Here is a 25038-nt window from a genome sequence, read left to right as displayed (position 1 = left end):
CATTCCAGTAGTTGGCGGTAATGACCCTCTGGAAGTTTCTTGCCAACCAACACAGAACAGAAGAAGAAGGACAACTATAAACAACTATAAACATCCACGAAAGGTTGCAATCTTCACCTGACCCTCCGCAAACACCGAAGTACAGCAATAATAATCAAGCATCACTTTCTGAATGTGACAGGCGCCACCATTTTGATTTGCTTGATTTCCTCCTTCTTCGTCCTCTTCTTCTTGTGTTTTATGGCGGTTGGCAAACAACTTTTGGAGCATTACCGCCACCAACTGCTTGATTTCCTCCTTCAATACTGGCAGTAATACCGCAGATCGTCACTAGGAGGCGAGGAGTCGAGGAACCGAGATAGCGTGATGTGTAAACGGTCGTCAGAACTGAACTCAGCCTGGTTAACTGATCCGAGCTCAAACCGGTCTCGGCATGGACTGGTTTTTCAAGGGTAGTGTAAATGGGGTATTATAGAGCCAGACTGGAGAGAAGGCCTACCCTGTCTTGATGAACGACTGAGACAAAGAGGACCCCTGCTTGTGAGACTGAGACAAAGAAACCCCTGGTTGTTGCTGCCCTGACTGATGAGCTTTAGCTAGATGACACTCAACCCTCCAATGGACACAGAAAAAAAAATTTGCAGGTCTGGAATGATTAGGGACAGAACAAACAACATGTGATTACTGATGAGTAAAGTAAATGCTAAAGAATAGACTGCATGTTGCGCTATGCTACAGGAATATGTGTTGAGCTTTTGCTGAAGCTTCGACAAGCTTCATTTCACTAAGGGTTTAAACACTAATATAACATTAATGTACATGTGTTCTTCAGATGCTCATTAGTTTCCATTACCAAGTATGACCAAAAGTAATTTAGTGGAATCCTGATGTCTATTCGCTGCTAGCTAAAGAGGGTAAATAATCATTTAACTAAAGGTTATTGGTTCTTGATTAAGCAAATCATTTAGTAAAACATTATTTGGCCAAATAATGCTTTATTCGCCTTATGGATTTGAATTCTGAATTGGTCTGAAAACATTCCAATTTCTTTAAATTAGTGAAAAGCTAATTTGATCATATCCCAGATTATTCAAATAAACTTTGGTTTCAGACACAAAATCCATCTTAAACTGTAATATGGTTTTCAACCATGTTCCCCTTCCTCTTTGTACATACGTAGTAGTTTAGTTTAGTTTAGTTTCACTAGTTTTAGTTTAGAGCTTTAAACTGAAATATGTTTGACTTGGAGCTGAATGATTTTTGTTAATAAACTCTTATATATTGAACAGAAGTTGTGGTGAATCTATTCAATGTTTGTGCAGAATTAACTGTTTGACCATGATTAGTGCTCGAATCACACTGTTTATGAACACACAGCTAGTAGGGCGTGTGTCATAAACAGTATAACAGCCGAAATAATTTCTGATAAAATAAGATATTTCCCACCCCTACCGGGGAGGGCAATAAACATTTTAAAGCATCAGAAACATAAATTCCCAGCTGGCTGGGAATAGAATTGAACAGAACATAAAATCACAACAGTACAAAAAGCATGAAAAAAGAAAAAAAAGTTGTAATGTCCTGGAATATGTTTCCCTTAGATATAAAAATATTTGCACATTAGAGAGCTAAGGGAAGACTACATAGTAATTGACTAGCAGTTGGTTATCGCACTTGCACTGCCGAACTGTACGGACCATATAAATAAATGAAAATTATACAGACTATACAGTAGTTGACTTGGATTATTGCACTTGTACTGCAGAGAATTACTGGCCTTATAAATAGTACAAAAATTAAACAGGCTACAAAGTAGTTGGCATGTGTTATTGCACAGTGAGAGAACAATATTGCACCTGGGTGACAATAGGTAATGTTTTGCATTAGATGTCTAAGGAGGGGGGTGTTGACCCTTGTCCCTTTTCCTATCACCTCCTCCTTCCCCTAAGTGAGGAGTTTTACAACTTGATGGCTTGGGGAACAAAGGAGTTCAGTAGTCTGTTGGTCCTGCATTTGGGAAGGAGCAATCTCCCACTAATCAGGCTCCTCTAAGTGGTGAGGACAGAGTGCAGACCGTGGCTGGCATTGTTCATAACGCCCACCAGTTTGTGAAGTGTCCTTGTCTCTACCGCCATCCTCAGAGGGTCCAGCTTCTTGCCAATCACAAAGCCGGCTCGCCTCACCAGTTTGTTCAGTCTGGGTGTGTCCTTGGATGTGCTGCTCAGTGCACAGTGTAGAAGAGGACACTGGCAACCACAGACTTGTAGAACATCTCCAACAGCTAATTACAGATGTTGAACGACCTCGGTCTCCTCAGGAAGTACATCCTGCCCTGTGTCTTCCTGTTCAGGTGGTTGGTGAGTGTTGACCAGTCCAGTTTATTATCCAGCCACACCCCAAGGTATTTGTATGAATCCACAGCCTCCCCCTCAGCCCCCTCCAGTAGTATGGGCTTAGTCTTTGGTCCATTCCTCCCAAGTCTATGACCAGCTCCTTTCTCTTGGAGATGTTTCGCTCCAGGTGGTTGGTGCAGATTCGGGTGGCAAAGTCCCCCACCAGACTCCTGTACTCATTGTCTCTGTTCTCCCTGATACACCCCACAATGGCTGTGTCATCTGTGTACTTCTGTATGTGAAACAGCTCAGAGTTGTAACAGAAGTCTGAGGTGTATAGGGTGAAGAGGACAGGGGCGAGCATTTGCAGCCCAGGTCTGAAAGGACATTGGGCCTATCATTTTTGTAGACTTAGACTTAGACAAACTTTATTGTCATTTTGTACACAAAACAAAATTTTGTTTAAACAGCTTTCCAACAGTGAATGAGCAGCAGCTTAGCAATGAAAAAACATTTCCATTCATAAAGTGAAGCAGTGATCAAATGTAAACAGTGTACAGTAGGAGAGACATGGTGCAAAGGGCATTGATGTGGAAGATTCAGAACATTGCAACAAAAACAAAAAAAATAGATATGGTACAAAATGCAGTAGAAAACATTTGAGTTGAGTTCTATTTGGTATGATGTTATCAGTGTGATGCAGAGTCCCGATTTGTGACTTTATTTAGAGTTTTCCCAACAGTTCAACAGTCAAAGATGTTGAACTGTATGTACACTACGCTAACAAATATCAACTAAATGCGAGTCAGTATTCAAAATATTTGTGTGCCTTACAAGAAACTCTTTTGAATAATGGCTCCAGGGAGTAATAATTATTTCAATACAAACCAGAAAGATGTTATAATGCTGTCACTACAACTTTGACCATTGTTCCAAAGGGTAGAGGAGGAGCAACGTCACAAGGAAAGAGAGCAGCTATCACTAAAATATTTATTTCCAAATCTTTGTTTTAAGGATGAGTTCCTTTGGAATTACTGAACAGATTTTTGAGTAATGTATAAAAACATTGTTGAATGCTTGTAATATCTCTGGAACAGTGAATTAGAAACTTGAAGGCTTACATTTCATTTTCGGTGAGTATTTTTGCCACTTTTTTGTCATATTCTTTCTTGTAATTAATTCATTTTTATGGTTGTGGAACATTTTACGCATTTTGGTGTCTGTTCCTAAAGCTGACAGAATAATAATGTAACAACTTTATTTCCTGACAAATTAGTCGATATAGTCTATGATTTATATATGGTGCTAAAATTTTAGCAGCAACTGTTTATTTTAAAACTCTAAATTACATTAACCTTAAAATTGGAGATTTTTGTTTACCATGTATATTATTTAGGTGTTTGTTAAAGAAAAGTCTTCCAACCCTTCCAATCTTTAATCATGGCCTATTATCAGACTGATGAAATTATGGTACTTTTACGAATCATATTCTCAACGTTTTAAGAAACTCAAAACTTGCCAAATGCATCATAAAGTTAAACTTGCTGACCAAACTTCAGACCGCCACTGGGGAGTAGCATAATGACTTGAAGGATCTTTTAATCATCAATAATCATGGAAAATAACTGAAGTATGAGAATTGAGACAATTAACGTACAACTGACACAATGATCCAAATATCTGAAATTGTTGCCCCTAACTCAACAATGAGTTCAGGGCATGCAAAATTCAGATAAAGCCCAATGCAAAATTAAGGCTTAAAAAGAGCAGGGAACAAGTAATGACGATAAGTCAAACAAGGTGGAAACAGGTGAAAGAATTTTATCAACTAACTGAAGAGTCTGTCTAAAGGACAAATTACTTAGACAATGGAAAGCAGGAAAAACTGCCCAGAACCTCCTCACACAAATACAGAAAGAAAGACTGAGACAGTGATGACACAACTAAAGGCACAAAGAAATGCACAAGAAAAAATACACCAGAAAATACATACAAAATATAAAACATAACATACATGGCAAACTCCCTATTGCAAAAAGAACAGAATCAGACAAAAACTAAATAACAAAAAATCTAATCCATAATCTAACCTACAGCTCCTGACAATATGTCTCATAAACAAATATTGAGACAATAAAATAACTGTAAGTGGTAGAAATATAACGTTTCCATATGCCTAATATAACAACTCCTCCGTCATTTGGGAATAAATTCCTGTGGAGCCAAAAGAAAACTAGTAAGTTACTTAAAAGATGAATTTCAGTTTGTAAGTGAGCATAAAAAGTACGTTTTTCCCTTCTTGGTTGCACTGGTAAATTCAAAGCTGCTATTCAAGTTTTCATAAAAGAATGGGGGCAGCATAGTCCAAAATTCACAAGCAATCTTATTTTTTTTCCAAATGGCCTAGGGTCACTGAAAATGTTGAATCTTGAAATTTCTTCTCCTACTTTGCATATAATTTGGCTACATGGCTTAAAGACAAAAATGAAAATGTTTAATACGGAGTTGTAAAAGAAAGACTTGACCTCCAATAGTATAGTAGTATTAATAGTAGTAGCATTTCTTCTAGCATAAGGCAAGTGTTTTGGTACAATGTATTTCAGGGTTGTTAACTTTGCAAACCCAAAAAGAAAAAAAAAAACACAAATAAACAAATAAACAAAACAAAAAACAGGTACTTACAGATGGTTTAGGTGTATATAGAAAAGCACATTTGATATTAGCTAATTAAACAAAAGTGCAAGTACTAGAGGTTAGTTATAAGGGCAAAAAGTAATAAAAGTAATATGCAAACTGCTCAAATAAAATAGTTACTTTGTCTCAATGTACGCTGATGGAAACGGTAAAGTATTAGACTTTCAGCTTCAGGTAATGTTAAAATTTCTTTTTGAATGTTTGATTTTTTTTTTTTTTTTTAAGATTCAATGGTTGTCACAATGGACTTCAGACAGATCTGTTTAACTCTTGGCCTTTTAGCAGGTAAAGTTCGTCATGTTTATCTATCAACAACATGTTTTAATTTATAACAAACTAACTATGGATGGATCAATTAATTAAAACTAAACTGTAATAATAATAAATGTGGGCTGTTCGCATTGCTTCAGGTGGATAGGTGGTGCACTGGGTAGCATTGATCAAGCATGGACTCTACTCAGACAGTTGTTGGTGTATATGTTGTGGATCTCTGCAAGAATAGGCCAAGTGATCTTCGCTACTACTTTTACCACATGATGAAGTTTCTGCTAATCACCCTTAGAGTAGTTTTAAAACAACAGTAAAAGCCTATCAGTAAAAAAGCTGTTTCTAAAAAAATCTACAATAATACATTTAGCCTTTTCTGATGATATTTAGTGTTATTGTTTCTTAAACCATACTGCTAGATGCTTAACTTCAGTCGTGTTTGGTTTCTCGTTACATCGCAATCTTGTTGCATGTAAAAGACAGTGGGCTCCAGTGGATATAGCGGAGTTTTGCCCTTCAACTATCATCATCTGTGTTCGGTTTGTAATAAAGCCCTCAATCAAATTGCATAGAGTGTTTATTTAATTGTTTTAGGGATGGATTGTATTAAGCCCTCACCCTAAGCTAAAGTTAACAAAGCACAGCCTTGCACAGTTGTTTTCGTGCTCTAGATGTTTTACCACCTGTCTTCTCAAACCCCTAGTCAGCTGTTGGTTAAGGACTGGGGGTTGTGGTTGCAGTTGGGAGTTTTAACAGGCATGTTTAGTATGAGGAATTGTTGCAATGTAGGAACAGTGGATTCCTCAAAGAATTGATGTCTCTCCTGGGTTTCCTTAAAAAACTTTTAACCAATTGGTCTGGAGGATTTGATTTAACTGCCTCTGTAAAGTGCATTACTGTTACATGTACTGAAAACCAGGCTAATATGGATAAACTGAATTAAATTGAACAGGTTTAACTACCAGAACTGCAGTTGCCCAAAACACAACCCTAACTGCTCCAACCACAATAACAGCTCCTACAGAGACAACAACAACTCATCCAACCACAACTACAGCTACTCCAGCCACAACTACAGCTACTCCACCCACAACTACAGCTACTCCAGCCACAACTACAGCTACTCCAGCCACAACAACAGCTCCTCCAACCACAACTACAGCTGCTCCAGCCACAACTACAGCTACTCCAGCCACAACTACAGCTACTCCAGCCACAACAACATCTACTACAGCCACAACAACAGCTCCTCCAACCACAACTACAGCTGCTCCCACCACAACAACAGCTGCTCCTACCACAACAACAGCTGCTCCTACCACAACAACAGCTCCTCCATTCACAATACATTATACAACCACAACTACAGCTGCTCCAACCACAATAACAGCTCCTACAGAGACAACAACAACTCATCCAACCACAACTACAGTGGCTCCTACCACAACTACGTATGTTCAATCCACAATAACAGCTCCTCCAGACACAACATATGCTCCTCCTACCACAACAACACATGCTCCTACCATAACACATGATCCTACCACAACAACAGCTCCTCCAGCTACAACTACACCTGCTCCAACCACAACAGCTGCATCAGCCACAACGACAGCTGCTCAAATCACAACAGCTGCATCAACCATGACAGCTGCTCCAACCACATTTACCTCTGCTCAAACAACAATTTCTGCAACTACAGAAGCTCCAACTACAGCTATGACTTCAACCATGACTACAGGCGCAACAACTACAACCAGATTATCTCTACCCTCATCAACAGTGGGTACAACCATTGCAACTACTGAGATGGAAATAATAAAAAGGCGACTGACTTTTACATCTAACGGAGAAACCTTCACAAATGATTTGCTAGACTCCTCATCTGAAGCATTTCAAAATCGAACTCAAATTTTGACATCCAATGTAAGTTTTATTTCTTTAGTCAAACATATTCATCACTGCTTTTACAATAAACAAACGCTGTCAAATGTAACTCTGGATATTAAGGATAGGATCTATAGTTTTATTTGGTTTGTTTTTTACTAAAAACAAAATCTACAGGAAAAGAACACTCGATAAATCAATTAGTAAAACCTGTCTTAAATTGAAGGTGGCGAATTCCTGTGTCTTTTGAATATATGTCAGGCTCAAAACTAAAAGACCTAGAATTCGAGGCGGAAAGACAGTTAACAAACTATTATTTAAGACGGAACTGCAGAGAACATCGTCGTCTAAGGCATGAACCTTTGCAGGAGGAGACCACAGGTTAGTGACCACGTTGATCTGACACAGGATAATAATGAAGGTGTGAGTCACTAACCTCATGTCAGAGTTCAGTCCAAGTCCAGAGAATGAGGAAGGTTCCAGCCGGTAGGCTGCCAATGAGACCGGGTGGGCACCGCCCAGAAAGTCACATGAGCCGGTCTCTCAGAGGTCTGAGGACATTTTTTCTCTTACCGTAGGTCAGGATAAGAGAGTAATGTGAGAAAAAGTTGAGAATGCACACAAAGCTCGATGTAACATGTATTTCTCAGGAGAAATCTGAGAACAATGAAAAAACCACTTTGGTCTCAATTAGTGCTCATTTCTATCTACATGTAATTGGGACATAAAATAGATATTCAGATTTGCTTTGCTATAAGCTGTTTCTACAGCTACACAAAACTTTGAGTATTATATTAACCAATAATCTAAAATAGTCGTTGATGGATCTTAAATAAACACATTTCTATTCACACTTTGAATCCCTCAAATTAACTATTTTTGGAAAACAACTATAAAGCATATATTTTTATGTCTTTCTGCAGCTTGAACGTCTCTACGGGCAGTTTTCTTCATTTCTGAACCTCAGTGTGATTTCATTCAGGTAGAACAGTAGATAAATTCTGATCTTTATTAAAAATCTTGCAAACATTAACTAATATATTATTATCATTGCAGAAACGGGTCGATCATCAACAACATTGCCCTTGACTTTGCAACAGCATCAGCTCCTAATAAAACTGAAATATCGGAAGTTCTGGTCAAGGCATCTTCAAACATCACAGATTTCAAGATTAACATCACTTCAATTCTTGTGCATGATGAACGTAAGCTAAGCTAAATACAAAACCAACAATATTTCAAAAACTTGACAATTTTTTTATGTATCTTAGGTACTTCAATCACCGAGGCTCCAAGCACAACTACTGCTGCAACCATGTCTGTATCCCCAACCACATTTACAGATATCACGACAAACCCCCCAACTGAGACCACAAGTTATCCATTACCATCAAGCACTATACCACCTCTAACAACGACCCAAAGCATATTTACCACTGCTACAATGTCCGATACCACAACACCACCTCCCATGTCCAGGCCCACTTTGTGTCCCCCAACCAAAACTTGCACATGTAGACTGACATCTAGTTCATGTCCCAAAAGAGAAAGGTCTTCTTTACTCAAACAGCAAGACTTGACAATGAGAGTTGTGTCTTTCATATCTGTAAAAAATCCATTAGGAAGAGACATGTTGAATTCATCATCTACTGCCAATGAATCTTCACTGATAAAGAGACAGGTTAAGATCTGGTTCTTTTTCTTTTTACCAAATATTGTAGTCTATTGTTTGAAGTGCAAAAACTATTCACTTTTGACTATAAGTCTTTTTCTGCCCTTGCAGCTTAGACCTATCTTCCAGAGAAGGTTTTCTTCCTCCTTCATCTCCCTGGAGGTGGTTTCAATGAGGTAATATTGTTCCTATATCAAATATAAGTTAAAGTTTATTCTCACTGAACATTGTGTTTCTTTGTTGAATATATTTCCAGAGAAAACCCAACCATACACACTGTGAACCTTCAGTTTAGAAGCTCATCTGTTCCTGATGATGATGAGATACAGGATGCTTTGATCAATGCAACTTCAGTGTTTGTCGACTTCAAAATTGAAACAAAATCGATCAGCGTTCAAGACAAAAGTAAAAATCTCTTGTCTAATGACTTGATTCTGACATGAGTATCTCTATGTCATATAGCCAATGATATTACTGTAAAAGAAAAGTTAAATTTGCTATTGCTGGGCACAGGAATCCAACACTGATCTCTATTCACTGGATTGCTGATAGCCCGTTAGTAGTACAGGGTGAAGTGAAGTCACCGGCCACCATATTGTTACTCTAAAATTAGACAGGTTGCAATGTAAAAATATGTGCGCAACAGCATCAAACAACAATGATGTTCTCATTTTCGATAAAGATAAATTCACCCTTTGTTTTTTCACACTTGTTGTTTCATAGCATAAGTAGATTACTGTAATTTATACTGACTATGCATCACATTGCATATTCAGTATAAAATCAATGAAGTATTTTTGTTTTAGCTCTCTCTTCACCACAACGGACCAGTACAGCTCCCGCTTCACAGGCATTTATCTGCCTGTTGATCTCCCGCTCCATCTTCCCCTCATTCATGAAAAAGACCCGAAGACACTTAAACTCCTCCACAAGGGGCAGTACATCCTCACCAACCTGGAGAAGGCACTCTACCCTTTTCCAGTTTAAGATCATGGTCTCAGATTTGGAAGCACTAATCCTCATTCCGGCCGCTTTACTCTCGGCTATGAACCGCTCCAGTGATAGCTGTAAATCATGCCCTGATGAGGCCAATAGGACCATGTCATCTGAATATAATAGAAACACGATCCTAAGGCCACCACAATGGATCCCCTCAACACCTTGGCTGTGCCTAGAAATTCTCTCCATAAAAGTTATGAACAGATTTAGTGACAAAAGCCAACCTTTTCACCAAGCTTTTTAACCACCTTGGTGACCTCAGCACCATAGATGGAAGAAACCAACCCGGAGCCCTCAAACTCTGCTTCCTCAATGGAAGACATGTTGGTGAGATTAAGGAGGTCTTTGAAGTACTCCGCCTACCGACACATGACATTCTGAGTCGAGGTCAGCAGCACACTACACAGACTGTAAATAGTGTTGGTACTGCACTTCTTCCTCCTCCTGAAATGCCAGATTATGGACCAGAATTGCTTCAGAGCTGTATGTGAAGTTTTTCTGTATGGCCTTTCCGAACTCTTCCCATGCCCGAGTTTTTGCCTTTGGTACATATCAGTAGCTTCTGGAGTCTCACAGGTCAATAAAGCCTGATAGGACTTCTTCTTCAGCTTGACAGTTTCCCTAACTGCTGGTGTCCACCAGCTGTTGCGACATACAACGACAACCTTGCAGCCACGGCTCCGACTAGCTGCAATAGAATGCCTCAGCAATAGAAGCATGGAACATGGTCCAATGAGACTCAATGTCCCCCACCTCCCTCGGAATGTGTATAAAGTTCTCTCGTGGTTGGAGTTAAAGCTCCTTCTCATATGAGAATCTGCCAGACGTTCTCAGCAAATCCTCACAATGTGTTTGGGCCTACCAGGTCTGATCGGGGTCCTCCCCCTCCATCTGAGGCAACTCACCACCAGGTAGTAGTCGGTGGAGTGGGATTGAATACCTTTAATAATATAACTTACACATGTGGTGTGATTTCACATTCAAATATTTTCTTTTTTTCACAGTGAATTACTTTCTATTCACTCTACTTTCTATTTTCTAACATTACACACAATGTCGATAGCTAACTCAGTTAATGTCTTCGAGTCGGTCTAAGTTAGCCAGACTAATTACACTACAGACTATACTATGGAATACATTGGGGTATATATGGATTTCCTTGCTTAGCACATCCACTGACTGTAAAATTACCTGTAAAAAGACTTCCCAGAGCCAGCAAACTTCTTCGTTTTGTACCCAAATCCTATACATTTAGGCATTTCCATGGTGTGACTCCATGAGAGTGGGGAGTACCAAGATGGTGGCAGGTGACTTCAGTTTTTTGGTCTATCATCAATCCAGTGAAAAAATAGAGATCAGTGGGGTCCATCAACAAAGTGGAACTTTTAAGATTGGAATATAATCAAAGTTAATATAAATGTAGATATAGTAGACTACTACTTTTGGTAATATAGTGTATAGTACGAATAACATATCATTCAGATAATTTGTCAAAAGCAAGTTGGTTATTGTGAAACTAATGCTTTATATTTCCATTTACAGCTTGAGATGAAAGAAGCCTGAAGATCATTCTCAATATCCTATCTTTTCTCACACAGCTTATGTCAGGCATGTACATGTTAGTACAATGGTTAATAATAATAAAACATTTTATTTAAATCACTGTTCAAGAAACCCAAGGATATTGTATGTATAAAGTAAGTAAGTAAGGGGAGACAACACAAATTGTCGGACTGCAATAAAAAAATACATTTCTTCTGCTACAGTTTAATATCCATACAACATTTTCATGCTTCTAGTGTAATTATTAGCTTTGGGCGTGTGATAAGTAGAATTTGTACTTCAGGTGAATGGTTCACTATGAAGGTTTGCAAACAGCAAATGTCTGCATAATATGTGGGGGGTTTTGAGATAAGAACATCTATTGGTGATGGATGCCTCACTAAATAATATTTATGATGATATATCTACATACCGCATCAAAAAGCATTACTTAAAACCTGAGTGATCATTGTATATACTTAAAATTTCACTTTGGAAAATGAATAAAGAATTTAAACTGTGTTGTATTATTTTATCCAGTCATGGTTTTCATAGCTAAAATGAATCTGTAAGATTTATGCTGAGTGGAAACGAAAAGTAAGGAAGGCTAACACACTGTTACAAGCAGATCAGGTTTGGGCAGATACAGTATGTGAAAGGCTTTGTGTTTATTTAGAAGAAGGATCTCTTTGTTACTAATTATACATCTGTCACCACTAAATACTGTCTGCCTGACATTGTTGGCAGCAACACAGACAAATGTCATGACTTACTTTCCTTAACGACCTTTAAAGCACACAAGACACTTTCAGTTCAGCATATACTTATAACATGTTTCGGCAAAAAGATAAACAAAAAGAAATAAAGGTTAAAAAAAATTTATGTCACGTCAAAATATGTTAAAGTATCTGTGCTTCAATGCATTTTCAAGACAACGGTAAACATGAGTTAGTTTGTTTGATTAAATTTGGGAGTCTCACTAAGTCACGAAGCAAACTTGTCTTTTAACCTGCCACCTTCCTTTGTAACCAGAACATGCTCATCTTCTCTCTGCAGCCATTTTTCTCTTCCTGTCAATCATTTTCTATGCTCTGAAATTCAAATTCAAATGTACATACACTTTAGTGGGTCGCTTTCTTCCTTAAAATACCAATTAAACCAGTCAGCTCACATTGTTGCAAAGTAATTCTGTGAGAGAGTGGTTTTGAAAAATGAAATAAAATGAATAAAGGTTAGATTTCTCACATGGTGAAAATGTAATCTACAAAAAATTAGATCAAATGTTTTTCTTTTGAATAAATATAAAGGAATATGACTGAACTTCCCTTTCTCTTTTAAACCTATTATAAGTTTTGTTCTCATTTGGCTTTTTCTCTTTTGTACTGATGTCTGGATTCCATTTGGTTGATTTTGCTTCAAGTTGTCTGTCATTTCTCATCTCATTGTGTGTGCTCATGGATTTTTCTTAAGTTGAACTCAGGGACGAAAGAGCAAAGGGCCCTCTTTCCAGTTACCCTTTGGCCATGTTGACTGTTGATTATGTTCTCTCTCCATTTTTTTTTTTTTACATTTTTATAGAAGGAACCTGACTCACTGAAGGGTTTAGATGTGTCAGTATCCTGTAATTTATTTGCCATTAATCTAAGATAGAGAATGACCCACTTTGATGAGCTTTGATATTAAGTTATTTGTACTAAATGGCTTTAAAATCATGAATGTTAATGCATATCTTCCATTATCTCTTACTTCACTAGAAAGAAAAGTATGTCGGAAACCTAGTGCTTCAACACCACGTTTTACCGAGATTTCCCTCAGTCTATGTAGGCAAAAATATACATTTTCAGATGCCTCCAATCTGGCCACCTTTCATGGAAACGCCCCTGCTAGACATATTACTCAGACTTACTTAGACTTGGACAACATTTATTCTCATTTTATATACATAGAGTGTATGCAAAACAAAATTTTGTTTATACAGATTTCAGACAGTAAATGAGCAGCAGTTTAGCAGTGAAATGAAAATTTTTATTTAATTATGTGCAGTGGTGATTGTATGTAAACAGTGTGAGTGAAAAAGTTAAAAGTTAAAAACAGTACACTGGACTTTATTTTCCAAGTTTGAAGACATTTCGCTTCCTATCCAGGAAGCTTTTTCAATTTAAAATGTCAGAATTAGGGTTTAGTTCCAAGCTTTATTGAGTAGTCCAACAAAGCTTTGTTTTGGCTTAGAAAACATGCAAATTGAACCAGAAGAACAGGTCCACCCTTTAGGAACGGTGAGTCATTTGGGTTCTTTGTTAGCATACAATACTTGATACTGGTCTATGCCTCTGAAGGGGAGGAGTCATTAGGGTCCCCTGCGTGGTGATGGGGGTTGAGATGAAAGCGGGAAGGAATCAACTCTATTGCTGCATTGTAGGTTTGTGAGAGCTAGAACCTGAGCCCACCCCCTCTGTTTAAGGTTGTTTTTTCTCTCTTAACATAAATTACTTCCTTCACACCCCTGTCAAAACCACCTTCTTTGTCCAAAATGTGAACATTCTGTTCCTCAAAAGAATGTCCTTTGCCTTGCAGCTGAGGAGGTAGCTCTCCTGAGTTGAGCCATGCTTCTGTGGAGAGGTTGTTTGGTTTCTCTAATATAAAGATCAAAGCATCCCTCACTGCATTAAGCCGGGCATATTTTTCAATCGTTGCACGTGGCTACAGCTTACTCTGTACGAGGAAACCGCAGAGTTACCTGCAAAAAGTGTCAGTTCACAGCTCACACAGCTCATGCATGTTCAGCCTGATGCTCTGAGGCGATCTACCTGCTCACACTGTACATCTAAAAACCACATCTGACTCAGCTCCGCAGTGAGATGGAGCTACTCTGACTCATCTATCCAGAAGCCAAATGAGTAGAAGAGGACTCTGAAGCTCACTATAGTGAACCGCGTTGCCTTGGCAATTTGTGCAATTTTGTGCTGAAAGCCCTAAAAAGAAAAGGCAGCAACGTTTTTGGACAAAGACATGGCTGAGCAAACGTGGCTACTACGGTCTGTCAATTTTGCAGACAGAACTCCATTTCACTCATTGCACCATGCTTCTGTGTTTACATCTGAAAGAAAGGAGAAAAAGAAGAATTTTTGTTTGCGCATGCCCACTGAGCAATTTGCCCACGACGGTCGGGAGAAAATCAAACATGTCTGATTTTCTCCCGACCTCACGACTCCTGATCAGGAAGTGGTCGTGGGAGGCTGATGGCCCCTTGTTACCCTATGTACACTATATGACGCATGACCAGGCTGAAAGTTGGCCCGATCGAAAAATTCTTGCACGACTGGAAAAGGGCAGAAAAAATAAATCACACAGTGTAAGCCCGGCTTTAAAGTGCACCCACCACTCCACTCATCTTAGGTCTGGGGGTTTGATGTTTAGCTTCTTTAACCTTTTTGGAAAGACTATGACCTGGATGACTGAGAATCTTTACTAGCACTGTGGGTAAAAAAAAAAAAAAACATGGTGCAAAATATTGAAGTTCAGAACAGTGTAAAAGAATATATGTGGGGCAAAAATTTTGTTTAGTTTAGTAATTTTGAAATTAGGCAATTTCCTCAGAAAATAAATAAGTGCATGCAGTAAATATATACTGTACGGAAGAGGAATAGGGCTACCAAATTTTTTTTTTAAGTTAACAGATTTTTTGATTTTATTTCAATATAATATAAATTAAAAAAAACTTTTTTTCTCAGGATTCTAACTTTAATCACATAATTCTGACTTTTTTCTCAGAATTCTGACTTTTTTCCCATATTAAACTGAAATAAAATTTAAACATCAGTTAACTTTTTTTTTTTTTCTTTTCTTTTCCAGTGTCCCTAATTGTCTTCCGTAATATTGGGATCATCTCAGTTTGTGGGAATCTGATGAGCCAGTGAGGATTTAATTTTGGTATGGTCACTGCCCTTAAAAGGCATTAATATTTAAGTTCAGAACAGTGTAAAAACAAATATATGTGGTGCAAAAATGCAGTAGAAAAACATTTTTTTCCCCCAGCTTTAGGTTAACAGATTTTTAGATTTTCTTTTAGTATAATATTAGAAAAAAAAATCTCAGAATTCTGACTTTTTCCATTATTAAACTGAAATAAAATTTAAAAATCAGTTTGTTTTTTTTTGTTTTTAATAGTGGCCCTAATCGTCTTCCATAATACTGGGTTCATCTCAGTGTGTGGGAATCTGATGAGGGTTTTATTTTGGTATGGTCGCCGTCTTTACCATAAATGGTTAACCGGAAAAGGAAAACCCAAGGATTAATGTGTGTATCCAGCATCTTGGGCGCACTGGGCATCCTTAAACAAAGCTCCCCTCATAAGATTCGCTTAATCATGGAGGTATATAGCATTTTATGACGGAGGACCGATTGTTTTTGTTTTTTTTGCTGAGGGGGGGCTGTTATTGCAGACTGGGAGTGCAGGGTCTGGCCACCCACCCTCTGTGGAAGTGGGACAACGGAGCAGATGGCGCATCCAAGCCGAGCTGCGGGGCTTTGTCTTGCACCAAATACAAGGTGCCATCATTAAAACAACCAGTTTGCTTTATTTCTACGAGAGTTCATTTATTTTTTACCCGATAATTATGTCGGAGTGACGGGGCAACTGCAGAACAGAAATACGTCCATATACCGCCTGATCTGAGCCCACCGTCCCTTTCTTAATCCTCTCTATAATTGAACACAATGGTGGATAACCGCTACGCCACCGCTCTGGTCATAGCCTGCGTGCTGAGCGTCCTGGCCACGGTGTACCTGTCTGTGGCCATCGGCACGCAGCACTGGTACCAGTACAGCAGCCCCACGGTGCGTGGAGAGGCCAACGTGTCGGAGCTGCGCTCCCTGTACGAAGAGTTCATGAGTGGGGAGTTCGACGAGAAGACCTACAGTGACACGCTGTTCCGCCTCAACGGGACCGTGGGCCTGTGGTGGCGGTGCGTGCTGGTCCCACCCAACGCGCATTGGATCAAGGAGCCAGGTATGAGGCCCTGAGGCGCTCCAAGCCTGCAGCGCAGCGCAGGAACCCGGCAGCTGTCACTCATTAAGGTTTCATCTTCAAGCATGAATCACCTGTTCCTTCAATCTGCCAAGAAAAAAACCCCAAACATGTGATTTATGGTGGCTTAATTAGAGATCAATCGGGTATGGCAACCTTAATAATCTTTCAGCATAAATCTAGGATGTGTTTTATTCCCATTTCCAGGAACTTAAAAGTCATATGTTACACAGCAACCTTTTTATTTCATTTTCCTCTTTAAATGAAACTGAATTGATCTCTAAATATTGAAAAAACATTGTTTTTCTCATCATAACACACTACATTAATCAAACTTTGGTAGGGACACTATTAGTTTTCAGTTTCATTGGTCTTATGTCATTGGTCCTATGCAAAAATATGCATGCTCTTTTTTTATGCTTAATGTGAGCATCAGGGCACATTTTGTTTAGAGAACAGCAGCTTTTCTTCCCACATTAATACAAATCTTATAAGCACTACACACTAGATGCTGTTTATCAATGTTTAAAGCATCACTGGCTCTGATGAATGTGGAATTAGGACGTTTTTCCACTTTAAAAAGTTTTGCATATAAACCTAGACAGTAGGTAAATAAGTGCCTATTTAACCAAATATAGTCTAAATATGTCTGTTATATGTGGATTGATTTGCTTACTGTCTAACTGTTTAAATAGCTCTTTATGTCTATTTTCTTTTTTAGTGGCATCATCTACAAAGCACAAGAATGAGCCTTTATTCCAATATAAAATCACTTTTAACAATTATAAAAGACAATATAACACTATCTTATCTGTAATGTAATATTATCCAAAATAAACAGCCAGATTCAAGCAATATTTACCAGACATTAATGTTTGTTATAGACAGAAGAAAATTCTTTTAAACATACAAAGTGGGTTAGAGCAGTGCGCTTGTGTTATGAAAAGGTTGCAAGCACCCAGTTTGATCCCCACAGCTTGGTTCCTGAGCAAGACCCTTAACCCCACACTGCTTCCTGGGCGCCACACAATGGCAGCTCACTGCTCACCAAGCAGATGGGTCAACTGCAGAGAGTGAATTTCCCCATTATGAGACCATAAAGGTACATTAAAGGGATTTACACAAAACCACCTAACATAAATAAATAAACCTTTGTTATCTAGGACTCACAGTCTAAAGCAGGGGTGCTCAAGTCCAGTCCTCAAGAGCTACTATCCTGCAACTTTTTGATGCACCCCGTTTTTAACACACCTGAATCAAATGAGTGGCTCGTTACCATGCTTCTGGGCTAAAGGAGGGTATTGAGTCTTTCGATTCAGGTGTGTTAGAGAAGAGATGCATCTAATCGTTACAGGATGGTAGCTGTTTAGGAGTGGATTATAGCACCCCTGGTCTAAAAAGTCTATAAAGTCTGACAGGCTCAAGTAAAAAAATAAAAGGGACTACTTAAAACATCAAAGATTGGATAGTATGGAAACCTGCAGTCTTTCACATTTTTGTTATATTTCTATTATACTCTTCAGCTTTCAGAAAATCTAATTTTCCAATCAAGTTATTTATTTGTATTCGACTGCGTATTTGATACATACGGAAAAAAAACCTTTGTAGTCACAGATATCAGCTGTAGTTCTTGATAAGCACACACAGTGCAGCAGGGTTTTTTAGACCACTCCTCCATACAGATCCTCTCCAGATTCTCTACGTTTTTTGTGAAAAGGTAGAAAAGACTCAATTAAATCTGGCAATTGACTCTTTCAGATGCCAAGATGGTGCTGGAGTGTCGAAACTTCACTTTGCTGGAGCAGTTCACCCCCAAATACAAAGAGCCGGGGAACCACAACAGCGGAGAGGACATGCTCCGCACCTGTACGTCTCCAGAATCATTCTCTGTTCTTTGAGTAAAATCCTACTGACAGTATGCATCTCCTTGTCACAGAGTACTTCACTAACAACAGTTTTTGATGTGTCTCCTATGGAAAGATTTGTGGAGGTGCCAGTTTCTGCTGCCACTGACGTCTCTCGGTCTGGTTGTGTTAGCGGGCCTCATTGGGTTCTGCGCCTGCCTGTGCAGGACCCTCACACCTACACTGGGTTTAGGAGTTCTTCACCTGTTGGCTGGTAAGACCTGTTGCACTGCATCTCTCAGCAGCAAACATGCAAGACTCTAATTAAGACGTCACTAAAGAACTTTTCTAAAGGTGACCTCCTTTTCATTTTCTCTCATGCACCTGCGTTCTTGTAGAGTATTATAGAAAAAGTCCCACATTCCCGCTTTAGTTCACTCTCCAGAAGCGGGACTTTCTAGTACTCATTCAAACTGTTCTATCTATAGCTATTTTCAATAGGACTCCTAAAGTCTACAGGGGTTTAAGATGCAAAATTACTTTTAAAGGTTTTCTTTACAGGCATCGTTAGGTAGATCTCTCTAGTACCAGGTTGGATTTCCTTTGGCCTTTTCTTTGTCAAACATTTCTCTGAGATTTTGGTCCATGTATTGATAAAATCAGGCAAGGTGAATCTCTCATCCCACCATATGCCAAAGCTCTGCTGCACTGGGATCTGCTGCCTATCGGAGTTCATTAAAGTCATTACTGTGAGGCTTTTTGCTTCGTGGCAGGAATTCTAAGATTGTTTTCTCTGTACCTTTCTGGTATTATCAGCTAGTTTCCCTGTACTCAACTGATGAACCAGGGCTGTAGTCTTTTTTTAGATTTTGTGATGGGTTGCTCGGTTACATTTTAAGAATTATTTTCTCTACATAGTAATTTAATTGGTATTTATTATTTAACTGTTAATTTGGTAATGCTCCATGTTTCTTTGTATCTATCCCTATCATATAGACATTAAATAATACTAATCGAAATTGAAATTGCCTGCTTCTGTTTTCTGTTGTTAGGTTTATTATTTATACATCATGTGCATTGTTATTCTGTTAGCCAGATTAGACAGAGTAGAAGGCCTTCCTTCACATTGTGGATGTCACTGTGTGTACGGAGGTCATCTAATCAGGACAGCCATCGTGTCTTTAAAAATACACAGGATATGGGCACATCTTGGAGCCGGACTGATAGAGGAGAGCTATCTGTAACCCTGAGGCATAGAGGCAAGCTGCATGAAGTTCAAGACATGGATGGCGTGTCAGTTTCTGATACGGACAGCTAAACATCAACATGATGCAACACATAGACTCATGAGCTATAAGAAGCAGGAGATGACATTGTTCGGGGCTCAATCTTTGCCGGACGCTCGCGGACGTGATTTTTGAGACCACAGCTGTGCATAGCTCTAAGCATTTTCTCTGTCCTGTAACGACCGGATCTGGATTAATTACTTTTACTTTTTTACTCCTGTTTATAGTCCTTTTTCATATGGTTTTACCCAGTTTGAGTTAAGAGTAGTAAATAACTTGCTCCCAGGAAAAGAACCGGTGAGGAGGCCCCCGAGGCACAACGGCTTTTTTAGGGGACATACTTCCTCAATTAACACTGTTTACAATTAATAGTAGATTAGCTGTTTCTGAAACATTAAAACTACACGCCAATTACATGGCCATGTTAAAAGTTGCTTAAATCTTATTTTACCACATAAGTGGGACTTATGAAGTGGCCAGTGCTAGAGAAGATACAGTTAAGTGTTGTGGAGGATTTTCTGGCATTTCTTAAAAGACCCGCCGTCTCCACTTAAAAAAAAAAAAATAAATAAAAAATGCACAACCCTGTACCAGCCCCCGAGGGGGAACACCTATTAAACCTGTGCGAGAGTGTGCATGAGCCCATGTCTCCTCATGCACACTCTGTTGAAAACTTGCTGTTCTCATAGCTAATACAAGCTTACTGTGTCCGTACATCCTCCCTAACCCCTAAATCACTATATAGTGGACTTTATAGTAGACCTTATTGCAAACTCGGTTAACTTACAATAGTAGCCATTCAAAATTTCCCCACTTTCCTTGATGGGCCCTTGGCTGGTCCCCTACAATTCCTTTTTAAACATCAATCTTTGTACAAAAATGTTCTTTTTGCCATGATGTGTGGACATTAAGATCTAAAGAGAAGGGTGGAGTCGGAGTAAAAAAATATGCATGCCCAGGAGAAGGCCAGTGGCTGGGAGCTGCAGGGAAGTGGGCTGCCATTCGACTGGCTTTTGACTGGCAGGAGCCATTTTGAATGGAATTATCTCTGCTTTTTGCTAGGTTGCTCACGTAACTCATCCATCACACGTTGCCTGCTCCATCTTTATGGTAGCGGGTAGCAATAGTGGGCTAATGTGACAGCAAATCCCATAATGCTTTGCGTGGACAGGAGAGCTGTCCATGCAAAGCATTCCAGGATATATCTGGCTCTTCTGAGGCCTTTTTTTCCTTCTCATACTCTTCCTATACACCTTTTCAATTACGACCCTTGGCCATTTTCAAATAACTTTGGGTGAAGGGTGAAGGGTGAACTTCAGTGATTGTCTGAAACCGTAGCTCACCACAGATATACACCTGAAAGTGCGCATGGGCAGAAAAATATAGCTAACTGGGGCGAGCACGTAGGACAGCCTTGAGTAAACATATCTCCAGAATGATTGACCATTAGGAGGAGCACCTATTTAGAGGATCGACCCAGAAATAAAAGATTGTGCTCTATACCTTAATGGGGAAGAAATTGAATATATGTCAATTGAAATCGGTGCAAAATATAATAAACAGATTTCTTTGGCTAATTTTTTTTTAAATCAGGTAATCAAACAGGACCAGAAATTGAAGCTAGAATATTGATTATTTCTGATGTTTTATATGTTCTTTTTATTAATTCTCTTCAAATGGTTCGAATCAAAGAGGCAGAAGGCTGTTCTTTAGGAAGCAAAGCAGGGAGATCACCCATGAGTTGATTACAGTACAAAGTTTTGTTTAGCTTTAGTTGTTGATGAACATTATAAGAACATCATTAGTCGTAGATTGGATTCTTGACTTGGTCAGTTATAAGCCGGTAGTGTGAAATCGTATTTACCAAAAAATGAAAATTGTTTTTTAGGCACATTAATATATTTTTTCTATCAGGTTATATTTTTTTTATGTCTCCGAAGACCTCTGCATGTTTTTCTCAGGTGTACCCTCCATGACTTGCTCAGAAATACCCTAACACGTCTCTGTCATCCTGTACCTTAAAGGTCTGTGCACCCTGGCAACAGTGTGCTGCTACCTGGCTGGGATGGACCTGCTCCACAGGGTGTCGATGCTCCCTGACAAGGTGGATGGCTCCCTGGGTTGGTCCCTTTACCTGGCTCTCATCTCCTCGCCCCTGCACATGATGGCTGCCGCACTGCTGGTGTGGGCGGCACGCAGCCACAGCCAGAACTACTACCGCATGACTGCATACCGTGTGGCGTGATGAGAGATTGTGCTTCAGATCTCAGATTTTAAATACCACAACTCCGGCACCAGAATATACATTTCATACTAATATTTAAGGATATGTTTTGTTTTTTTTATCCCATCCTAGATTCAATATCAAGTAAAAACCCTAACGTATGCTGCATTTTTTATTTATTTTTTTCTAGAGCTGCTAATATAAAAAAACAAACAAATTTAAGTCATCAAATTGGAACTCTGAAAAAGAGTCAGTTAATCAAAAACCTGTTAGACCCAAGTGCACCTCCTACTCTTATGTGAGACTAAGTTTAAGGTGTAGTTTCTTGCAGCAGACTGAAGAAAACGCCCCTCAGAAGAATGGGAGAAAAATAATTAACGTTCTGACCTGAATCACATTGAAGCTCTCAAGTATGCATTTTAAGCCTGTCATGTGAGGCGTCAAACATCTACATACCAGCGCACTAACCTAAGTTTTTCTTTTGTCTTTTTTTTTAGCAGCTTGTTTTTGTTGGATATTTATGAAACCAGTAAGCTTTCAGCGTTTACTTGGTTTCACTCTACCTATTGCATGTTCTACTGCGATGTTTCCAATCAACTCACTCTAATTAATAATAAAGTATATATTAAAATCATATCAAAAGGTCAGATTACAATATGGTGAAGTCAGGTTCAGTGTATAGCGCCAAAGTTTTCCTAAGAAATCCCAACTGTTTATAATGATATTGTTGCTGAAATCTCCCCTCCTGCGCAAGAGAATAAATGCGTAGAAGCATCACTACTGCTGTGGAAAGGAACGGGTAGCCATACTCCCTTGCCTGTACAATAGTAAAGTCAATGTGTGCTTTAAAATAACAGGAAAAATGATTTCCATGCACTAATTCTGTTGCGGTACAGTGTTTTTATTAGCGTTCACGTGGCTTCGTTCCAGTAATTTAGACACTTAAAGTATTATTTAGAGCTGCTGCTACCTCCTTTGTGTTATTTTTATGTTTTTTTTTCAGAGCAGGGCATGCTTTTGAAATCCATCTGATAACAAGCTGACAATGTCGTTTGGTTAGTTTTCAGAACCTGCTAAGGGGCGTAAACGTTACTCAGTAGACATACTGTAAATACCAGAGGGGGAAAATAACATTCAGAAAATTTATTTTATTTTATTTCAATTTCAAGCAGCGGTCCCCTTTGTCATGAAAGTTATGATTTGTGTATTTTATTTATTGTGTTTATTTATTCTGTTTCCTGGTTTAAGGATAATACAACATAAAACAAATGGAAAAAAGAATTCAGCGTATACATTTGAAATTACTGTAGAGACACTCTACAGAGATACTGTAGAGGTGATTAAACACCACTTATCAGGTTGTTCCTTGAAAACGTTCTGTTCTAATCCTGACTACTGTAGATATGTGATCCCTCCTCTTTTATTTAAAAGCAGGCTGGCTTGGGATGGATGGGACTTTTTGGGTAAAGTTCACATTTTTTTTAGAATTTATATTTAGGAACGCAATCCCTATATCTTAATCTTAGCCTGTGTTATTGATAAAAATCTAGTTTTGATGCATCTTAAAAAGGCATTACATTTTTCTAATGATACTGCCACCTTTGGTCAAAACGTATAACTGCAGCTATCTTCTAGTCATTGTAGCCGGTGCTCGGACTTAAGGCTTTTTTTTTTTTTGCTTTCACCTAATGTGGAGTTGCCATTGGTGTCTGAGTTGAGCTGGTTGCCAATCATTTCTAAAAACTTGACCTCACATCTGGGCAGTGCAGGTACTTTACATTTAGGAAAATAGGCCACATAATAGATCAATCTGCGCTGAACTACTGAGGTGTCAGTTTCATCATCAAACTATGTTTTACTCCTGAAGGAGTGAATAAAAAAGCTTTGGTGAAGATATTTTTCAGTAAAAACTAACAAAATATCTGTTACACGATCATTGTTGTGTGGAAAATACCCCAAAATGTTAAGTTCCAAAATGTAGTTGTTTGTTTGTAAGAAATTGGATTTAGCATTGTTCAAAAAAATTGTCACAGCATGATGCAGCTTCTACCATGCTTGACAATTGGTTCCAGCATGAAACAAAGTCAGATTATAATTGTAGAGGCATTGAGATCTTGGTCTCTGACCATACAAAAAAAATGATAAGAAAAATTATTTTCTTCCTTTTCAGAGGAGCGGTTTTGCTAGATTGTTGAAAACTAGAGACAATAAGTTGGGTAATGCAGAATCTAAAACAATACAAAGCTAATATCAAGGTCATGATGAGGACCTACAAACAGTCGTAACAGGAACTCTGTTGCTTTGGCGCTACCAAACCAACCAGTTTAAGTTCCCTTCAATTATTTCAAGAAGAGGGACAAAATATCAAGCTAGAACTGTGTTAAAAAATCAATTGCTGCAAAAAGCCAGTGGTCAGTGTTCAGCTATCGAAGAGACGCACATATAAGTGGGGTTGTAAACGTAGATTTAAACTAATTTTTGTGAGCAATGCCTCCTGTCTACACAGAACCGTTCAAATAATTCATGAAAGGCCTATAATTAAAGAAATTATTCTGACTAGAACTGCGTCTTTCAGATCTGATTGAGAAGCGTAGTTTATTGAGATCAGGACATTATGTTTTACGGCCTGAAATAATGGGTAGTAAATATTGAAGACTGTTCTGTCAATATCGGATACGCTTTGCATATTCAAAGTTAGTGACATACATGACAACTCTGTCCTCCGCTCAGTTATGCGAGCACACCAGTAATTTTACATTTCTGAAAAGAACAAACGCCTCCAGTCAAACACTGAAGTATTTTCGTAATCCTTACTTCAGGCACTTTGACATGGAAAGTTGTGTTCGTTGAAAAGTTCAACAGGACTATTGCTGCTTATCACAAAACATCCACAATTGCTTTTTTTTCATTATTTAACTGGTTTATTTCTTCTTTATACTTCAAAAAGTGTCGATTTTTGTTCCTATTCATGCACATCTGTAACATTTTACCGTATTTTGTAGAAAACAAATGTAATTTTGTCATGTAGTGAGACGATACCTGCTGTTTTACTGACCCGTTTTATTTATAAAAATACCTTTTAGTGGTTTTGTTCTCTACTTTATGTTTGACATTTCTTTCAACAGTATTTTTGTTTTTTGCTGCCAAAAGGAAATCATCACATATAAGGGAGATTTTTGTCTGCTTCCTATCAGTTCTGAATGTACTTTAAGGACATGTCTAGTAAAACTACTAAAATTCTTTGCACAATTATTCAAATCATAT

The 25038-nt window shown here is 38.5% G+C and overlaps 2 protein-coding genes and 1 long non-coding RNA gene across 3 annotated transcripts; all 3 read left to right on the top strand.

Annotated features, from left to right (window-relative positions):
* The first annotated feature begins 3282 nt into the window (after nt 1-3282).
* On the top strand, nt 3283-6325 carry LOC107100540. The gene is made up of 3 exons (XR_001482022.1): nt 3283-3466; nt 5253-5312; nt 6247-6325. It is a non-coding gene; the product is annotated as an uncharacterized LOC107100540 (long non-coding RNA).
* A 1952-nt stretch (nt 6326-8277) lies between these two features.
* Nucleotides 8278-11560, top strand: LOC107100539 (mucin-2-like). Its single transcript, XM_015399058.1, has 5 exons — nt 8278-8386; nt 8453-8862; nt 8965-9029; nt 9110-9258; nt 11395-11560. The coding sequence occupies exons 2-5, from the start codon at nt 8497-8499 to the stop codon at nt 11397-11399; spliced, it is 585 nt and encodes a 194-aa protein (XP_015254544.1). The 5' UTR covers nt 8278-8386; nt 8453-8496; the 3' UTR covers nt 11400-11560.
* A 4091-nt stretch (nt 11561-15651) lies between these two features.
* Nucleotides 15652-24011, top strand: cldnd1 (claudin domain containing 1). The gene is made up of 4 exons (XM_015399065.1): nt 15652-16402; nt 18179-18286; nt 18401-18538; nt 21575-24011. The coding sequence occupies exons 1-4, from the start codon at nt 16111-16113 to the stop codon at nt 21793-21795; spliced, it is 759 nt and encodes a 252-aa protein (XP_015254551.1). The 5' UTR covers nt 15652-16110; the 3' UTR covers nt 21796-24011.
* The last annotated feature ends 1027 nt before the right edge of the window (nt 24012-25038 follow it).

The sequence above is a fragment of the Cyprinodon variegatus genome, unplaced genomic scaffold (assembly GCF_000732505.1).
Source record: "Cyprinodon variegatus isolate N-32 unplaced genomic scaffold, C_variegatus-1.0 Scaffold985, whole genome shotgun sequence".
NCBI classification, from domain to species: domain Eukaryota; kingdom Metazoa; phylum Chordata; class Actinopteri; order Cyprinodontiformes; family Cyprinodontidae; genus Cyprinodon; species Cyprinodon variegatus.
Note: the sequence above shows the minus strand (reverse complement) of the source record. Positions and strands in the feature narration are given on the sequence as shown.

What these genes read in the sequence shown, in the direction of transcription:
- LOC107100539 (XM_015399058.1), top strand. Translation starts at nt 8,497, where the DNA reads ATGTCTGTATCCCCAACCACATTTACAGATATCACGACAAACCCCCCA. An exon ending in CTTCACTGATAAAGAGACAG is followed by an intron (nt 8,863 to 8,964) that starts GTTAAGATCTGG and finishes CTGCCCTTGCAG; the next exon opens with CTTAGACCTATCTTCCAGAG. An exon ending in CTGGAGGTGGTTTCAATGAG is followed by an intron (nt 9,030 to 9,109) that starts GTAATATTGTTC and finishes ATATATTTCCAG; the next exon opens with AGAAAACCCAACCATACACA.
- cldnd1 (XM_015399065.1), top strand. Translation starts at nt 16,111, where the DNA reads ATGGTGGATAACCGCTACGCCACCGCTCTGGTCATAGCCTGCGTGCTG. An exon ending in GCATTGGATCAAGGAGCCAG is followed by an intron (nt 16,403 to 18,178) that starts GTATGAGGCCCT and finishes TGACTCTTTCAG; the next exon opens with ATGCCAAGATGGTGCTGGAG. An exon ending in AGTTCTTCACCTGTTGGCTG is followed by an intron (nt 18,539 to 21,574) that starts GTAAGACCTGTT and finishes TGTACCTTAAAG; the next exon opens with GTCTGTGCACCCTGGCAACA.